Source organism: Austrofundulus limnaeus, unplaced genomic scaffold (genome assembly GCF_001266775.1).
Source record: "Austrofundulus limnaeus strain Quisiro unplaced genomic scaffold, Austrofundulus_limnaeus-1.0 Scaffold18, whole genome shotgun sequence".
Classification (NCBI taxonomy): domain Eukaryota; kingdom Metazoa; phylum Chordata; class Actinopteri; order Cyprinodontiformes; family Rivulidae; genus Austrofundulus; species Austrofundulus limnaeus.
The window spans coordinates 3,106,222-3,113,840 of record NW_013952420.1 but is presented as its reverse complement, the minus strand read 5'-3'; the positions used below and the strand labels follow the sequence as shown (position 1 = coordinate 3,113,840).

Sequence of the window (7,619 nt, the reverse complement as noted above, 5' to 3'; positions counted from 1 at the left end):
TATATATATATATCAAAACTGATGCCAATAATTGAATATTTTATGTAGATCATATTTTTTTCCACTTTTACAGTCATGCCAAAATCAAAACAATTTTTTTTCTACATTGATGTCGTTTTAAACGCATGTGGGCACACATGTTGAATGCATGTGCATCTGCGTTCAACATGCTGTTTAATCTCAAGGAGAGACAAACCAGATACCCGGATCAAAGGGCTGCTTTACTCTCATACGTACCCTGTAATTTCACAGGTTTTCTTCTTGACGCTGTGAGAGTTATACAAGCTTCCCAGTAAATCACATGATTGGTTTTTTTTTTTTTTTTTTTTCCATGTTAAATCTTCTGTCTCTCATTATGCATTTCTTTCTCTCTCTTTCTTTTCAGATTGCTCTCTCCCAAAATGTGAATCCAAACTGGACGGCCCCGGTCAAACCTCAGGTAGGTCAGAACGCGGGTGAATCAGTCAGGGGAAGAATTTATTTACAGAGCGTCAAGCTGCAGAAGGAGAACCTCCACTAGTAACACTTGATCTCTGTCTCCATTATTTAAGGTAAAGGGTTAAATTTAGGACTGGGACAGATTTAAGGCAATATGAAAAAAATCAATGTTTCACAGGGAGAGTAACATCACCTGTTTTTTGTGACTAGCAAAGGATACTGCTGTTCCTCTAAATACATGTGTTTTCAATGATAGTTCTCCCTATCGTCTGCAGCTATAGAACCAATTCCAAAGAAGTTGGGTTGTTGTCTAAAACTTACCTAAAAAATTATATATATATTTTCATCATATATTCAATTGAATGCACTAGAAAGAAAAGTTATTTAAGGTTCAAATGGGTAAACTTTATTATTTTTTTGCAAATGTTTACTCATTTTGATGTTGATGCCTGCAAATTCTCTAAAAAAGCTGGGGCAAGGGCATGTTTATTATAAATTTTTTGCTTGTGAACGACTGAGCCTTTCAGGGATGCTCCCTTGTTATGACCCGTGGAATGCTCCAAACAAGTGTTTTTTAAGCACTCTTCAACTCTCGCAGTCTTTTTTTGCCCATGTCCCAGCTTTTTTTTAATGTGTTGCAGGCATTAAATTCAAATGAGTGTATAATAATAAAAACAAAACAAAAAAGCAATAAAGTATCTGTTTGAACATGAAATATTTTGTCTTTGTAGTGTATTCAACTGAATATAGGTTGAAAAAGATTCTGTACTTTTTATGTTTTACACAACATCTCGACTTTGTTGGAATTGGAGTTGTAGAACCTTATCATGAACTGCCTACAGTGGGGTTCAGGCAAACAATTCTGAAGTATTACAGTATCTAAACTGATGTAAATATTTTTTTGAATGACACAAGTTGGAGCAAAAAGTTTGTTTTTGACGATATTGATGAGCTAACAGCTAGTTCGTTAGGGGCCAAGAACAAAGTGGCCATGTTGAAACAAATTCAGTGATTCTGGCAAATGAAACGGTTATCCAACATGTATTTTGTTTGATCTATAAACTCTGGCAATTTGGATTCTGTCGAGGACCTTTGTTTGACACAGAAATCTTCAGTTATTTGAAATCCTAAACATTGGCAGCAGCATTAGCTAGCAGTAGCATTTTTTGGTGCAGACTAAACCACTTCCTGTAGGAGTATGTATCATTTCTGCCAGACAAACAATGTAATGTGAAACTAACATTTGTGTGTAAAATTGCATTTACATGCTTAGGTGGAAATTCTGCAGGGGCAGGAAAAATGAAGATTGTCCTCTCCTTAATAAATCATATGAGGAAGCTAACATTTTAAGCAAAATAAAGAAATGATCCACCATTTATATAAGCAACAAGTCAGAAGTGACCCAAAAGCTAAACAAGCTCCATCAGAGACCAAAAGTAATGCAGGACTAATCTGATTTTTGGTGATCCTGCCCTAAACACGGTAACAAATGTTTCATTTTCACATTTTCTTCAGTACATTTGACTGTATGAACAGCTATAAAATGCATTTGGTCGGAATTAAACTGTTTCTCCAGACTGAAGTTGTCTCGACAGGTGAAGTAATATTCAATCTACAGAACCCCACTTCAATAGATCTGAACTATCCCTTGAAATAAACTAGTGCTTCATCAAAGCTCCACGATGTCAAATCCCATTAGACTCTAGCTCATCTAGCAACCATGACCTTGTAGGTTTTCAACCCATAAACCCTGAGGACACGCATGCTTAAAATACACCAAGTCTCTCCCTCCTGGGTTACTTGTTAGCGGACATAAACAGAGCAGTAAAACATCATATGTCAACGTATGCAGCTGAATTACCTTAAAGTAGTCAGCGCCCGATTCACTTACTTTTTTTTCCTGCAGCTAATCGAAGTGCTTTGTAATAAATGGAAGATTTTTTTCTCCAAGATTTCCTTTTTGTCTAACTTTTGATGTGAAGGCTGACATACAGTGGCAGAAATTCACTGGAGATGTCATGCTGAGAGAAAACATGAAACCACTTTTGTCAACATGCATGTCATGTGGGATTTACAGTGTTGGGACTGCAGCAAAAAGAGCATGTCACCGTCAGTGTACTGTGTTTCATTTAGCCCCGGGTCTGATGTGTTAGACGCAGTTTTGTTACGATGTTTTCCAACTGGGTCATCCAGGGATAAAAAAAAAAAGGCTGTTTTCCAATGATAGCTTGGCCTATTACTCCCAGTTGCCAACAACGTGAACTGGTGATAATATGAAGTGATTGGGAGGTACAGCAGCCAAATCCTGTGCAAAGGCCTTTGGCTCAGAAACCCTTTGAACTTCATGTTTTCAGGCCGGCTCACACAAATTGGAGCTGTGTTGGTGTCTCTGCAAGTTCCTGTTAGAATGAGGGGTGGTTTGAGGTGGGGATTCATCATCTGCTCACACCAAATCAAATGTAATCAGCCTGTGTTAGCCATTAGTGCTTTATTGTTCATACTTCCTTTTCGATTGCGGTGAACACAATTAACTCACAGTCAGATGAAGTGTCCATTTAACAAATTGTGTCGAGGCTCTTAATTTACCATGACATGATTTAACCAGTGTCTTGGAAAAATAAAGTTTAAAACATAATGTATTTATCTTACTTGTAAGCTGCAAAGATTTATTCTACAGATAGACCAACTAATTAGCTAACTAGTTTTATTTGGCTGATTTTGGCCTCTGTCTGTCATAGAAAAACTGATATGGGTCAACCTCTAACTAATTAATTTAATTATTTTATTTATATTGTTTTTCTCTTACAGTGAAAGTGCTAACATATGCGTAGGCACATTCTGTATATTTTGTTATCCTATGAAGCACCATTTGCCTTTTAAAATTTTATTGTATATCTAAACTGCTGAGAATGTCAATCATCCTGAGAGTTGCAACATACAGAGTTGAAATTTATTTATGTCTTTGATTCAGACGTTGTAACTTCAGTTAAGTATTTCCTGTTGTTTTATTTAAATTGGTGAGGGGATGTTGTTTGTTTTTGGCCCAAAAGATTGGAGAAGTTAATGTATGACATAGAAAGCATTGTATAGTGAGATGAAGAATGCCGGTGGGATGACTTAAACTATTTTCATTCTGCAAAGATTATTGTGTCTGTTGATATTTACAGCTTTTGATTACATTGTAAAAATATAATTATTTGACCAAACAAATCTGTAATAGGCAGTAATACACAATACACAAAGACATTTTGGCAACAAGTCTTGATTCTGTTATAAATGGAGATTTTCTGTTTCATGATCATCGTGAGCACAGCTCTCAAACTTATCGCACACATCTATTCAAAGAACCGATGGGCTGTAAGCCTCACTTTAGTTATTAGTGACCACTGTGTATCCCTTGACTAATGCCAACGCTGAACATCAACATGTTACTTTTTTAAGATCTGGCACTTTTATTCTGTTCTGGCAGGACTGTACAGGCCGGAGTATCCACTCCACAAACTACACCCTTAAGGGAAATCTAGGTTTATACTTGCTGCTCTCAACTAAACTTGATGTCAGAGCACCTGTCCTGCTCATTGCAGCCAGAAGGCTTATAAAGGGTTTGTCTTTACATGCATCTTTATGGTGAAACAAAACCAATAAAATGTAATCAGAATTAATTAACTGTAAAATAAGTATATAGACACACACTCCAGTAAACCATACTTCTAAAAACCAAGAATTTGACTAATAAGCTGTTTTTAGAGGATTATGGCCTAATGTTTCTTTAATTTTTGACTTTTCATAGTGGATAAATATAAATATTTGTGGGGATAAAAACAGCCTAAATGAATATAAGCTCTAAGATAGACTAAAAGCTTGGCTGAGTTGTGACATCATCAAATACGCTTTTGGTTCATTGAGTCCTTGCATACTTGCCATATGTGTGATTAGTATCTCTTTTTCTGCAGCTATTATAGTAAATCAGGGTATTGGGGCTCCATTGATTATGTTACGTCTTTTTAGTGCACACAAGCAGGCTCTGAACTCAAAGTGAAGATGCTCAGAGTTGATTGAAGTAATTAAAATCAGCCATTTTGGAACCATTCCCAACAGTGGAGGCCACTGTTTGAGAGATCCAGTGCAGCACATTTGGGAAATTGTTTTTGTTTATGTCACAGCTGGCTAACTCCAGGACCAACACTCAAGTAGGATCTTGACTTTTATTGTTTTTAATTCTCACCATCTACACAGATTTTACATGGTACAATAGAAAAGGACAGTTGACTTTATTTAGGTGTGCTAGTCTGCATTTCTTAACCCAAGCACATTTATTCCTATCCATTACAGTTGTTCTAGACGGAAAATTTAGAAAGGCAGAGGAGACAACACCAACAAGTGTCCCCAAAACAGTCTTGACCTGCATATGTTCTTACAGACTAAGCATGCTTAGAGTAAATAGCTGGACTGTTTCCAGATATGCTCTGGGCTCTCAGTGTGAGATAATCTGCTATAGTATCCAACTGGATAATGCCTCGTTTACACGGCAAGATTTAAAAATTCTCGTCCAATTTTCAAAAACGGAAAGACCCCACACAATGATAAAAAAATCATAGATCTTTGGAGCCATCACGATAATCTAAACGTCCTTAAAGGGGCAATATCATATAGTATCAACTTTTTTGAGTTTTATATCATGTTATAATGTTATCCTCTCATTAAAAAACATGCCCAAAGCCTTGCTTTGACTCATTCATGCATGTTTGAGAAATCCTGCAGTGTTTTTAGGCAGCCATGCTGAGGAGCAAAACGACAGGTGGGGACCAGAAACAACTTTTGGTACCAGAGACGCCCCTGGGACGTGTCTTTAAGCCAAACTTCCTCATCACGGAGCACACCTCCCCACCCCACACACCCCGCCCTTGACTCCTGTAGGCTCTCTGCAGTGACAAAGCAAAGTGAAAGTGAAACTTAAAACTGTCTGCTGCTCTTAACACTACTGCTCACTCAGAGAAGCTCTTTTCAGATTCAAAATACCTTTGAGGAAATATATTTTCAGATGCCAAGTAAACTGCATCATAGTGCACTCAAACCCCCCCTTTACTGAAATGTACGGGACAGAAGCAGAAGGTGGTTCTTAAAGAAACAGAGGCTAATTTCAAGGTGTTTAGAAGAGGAAGTGATGAGAAGATATGTTTATTTTCTATTTAAACATAAAAACAGCATTTTAATAACAGCTAAAGGCAACATATATACTTTATTACGGTATAATATTTAAATGTATGCCTGAGCAACACATAATATTGCCCCTTTAAGATAGTCAAAATGGCAAAATCGGGACAAAAATCAGCCTAATTAATTTATCATGTGAACCCAGCATTAGTCATAATGATTTTGATTGGCTGTGTTGTAATAAACTGTAGCATGCTTAATATGGTGAATTGGATGAGAATTGTTTTCCTTTCAGGCCGAAAAAAGAAGAAAACATTTTGAACCCGGAAGGAAAGACTGGTGTGTTTTAGTCCGTTTTTTTCTCACTCTTTTCTGCCATATGTTTCTGTTCAGTTTAACTCAGCAGTGAGCTCAGTCTCTCATCCCTGCCCACACTGAGCTCACTGTGTGGTTCCTATTGAACCAGGCTTTCAATGCTAACCATGTGCATGGCGGGTCGACAAGCAGCCAGGCACCGTGCTCCTTCATTTTCTCACACACAAATACACACTTTCAAGCAGAGGAGGAAGTGGTTTTCTCCAAAGTTCACTGGATGTTTAAATAATATTCTCCCCTGCAGAGGTCAGAATGGGAACGATGGAACTCTATAGAGGGCGTGTTTACAGATGCAGTGTAACGTTTGAGTAAGTTTTGTTTACTTATCAGGTTATCGAAGAGCTTTTTTTTTTGTTGTTGTTGTCTATCGGGATGTGTAAACTTACACAGAAAAATTGGACAAAATGAGCCAAAAGCATGCAGCCAGAGCTCGTAACATTCCTAAAACACTGGCCCAGAAGTGAGGAAACATCAGCTCAGTGCTATATAAGGTGGTCACAGCTATGCGCTACAATCTATATGTTCAAAATGATGGCTTGGCCAAGAATTATGTGGGATTTATGGAGCTCGGCTCACAGAGAAGCATGCAGTCAGAGCTGCTGTCATTTAGATTGCGGTGAAGCATGAATTATGTAGAAGCAGTGTCCATACTTTTGTTGTCCACAAAGGAGTATTGGCTTACATATGCAAGCTATGAATGGAGCTTATACTGCACTACTTTATGAAGAAAGTCAGTTTGTACAGTTTCCTTTGGTAACGTGGTGTTTTTAAAGTCTAGCTTGATGCTGTTTTGTTATTGGGTTTTTGTTCTTTGACTTCTTAGACTTCTGCTTTTTTGCTTCTGTTTTGTGGTATGTTTCCACACCTTCACCTCTTGTTAGGGATGCACTGATACTTGAACTAGTATCAAGTATCAGTCTGATACTGTGTATGTGTACTAGGGCTGCCACAAATGATTATTTTTATAATCGATTAATCACCGATTATTTTTTCGATTAGTCCATTAATCGGATCATATGTTAATTGAATATAAAACACACAGCTTATCACGCCAGAATGCAGCTGCTATTATATAACCATCGTTAGATTTTAGCTATATGCTAACTAAAAATAATAGCTGTGGAAGGCAAGTTCTGCCTTGCAGATATTGCATTGGACAGGTTTCTCTCTCATTTTCTTAAAATGATCCCACACTTTTGAGCTCCGTTGCCGAGTAGCCATGATACTAGAGCCTGTTTGTATAATGTCTTGTGACGTCCACGGCCTACCCCAGTTACCAACCACTACTGTGAATGTGTGTCAAGGACAGAAAGGCAGATGTGGCAGTGGAAGGTGTCAAAGCAGTTTGGAAAGAAAAACAAAGTAAAGAACAACAACAAAAAAAGGAAAATGATTAATCGATTATATATATATATACTGTATATATATATATTGTTATAGCTGTGAGGCAGGGTGAACCCAAATGCAGGCAGGCAGGCAGGCTAAAGAGTATTAACAAAAATTTATTAAATAAAAAGCCAATGTGGTGGCAAAAAAACAGAGAACTAAACAAAAATCAGGGACAAGAAAGCTAGGGTAGAACATGAATCTAACAAGAGCAGGAGACATACAAACAAACCAACAATGATCAGACAAAGACACAGTGACAAGAC

At 37.5% G+C, this 7,619-nt stretch overlaps 1 protein-coding gene across 3 annotated transcripts in view; it reads left to right on the top strand.

Moving 5' to 3' along the window:
• triob (trio Rho guanine nucleotide exchange factor b) overlaps positions 1 to 7,619 on the top strand; it is a 132,739-nt gene that overhangs the window by 15,284 nt on the left and 109,836 nt on the right. For all 3 annotated transcript variants that reach the window (XM_014003416.1, XM_014003415.1, XM_014003419.1), the window contains exon 2: positions 386 to 439. In XM_014003416.1, the coding sequence (XP_013858870.1) occupies positions 386 to 439 (54 nt within the window). The remainder of the gene's footprint in view (positions 1 to 385; positions 440 to 7,619) is intronic.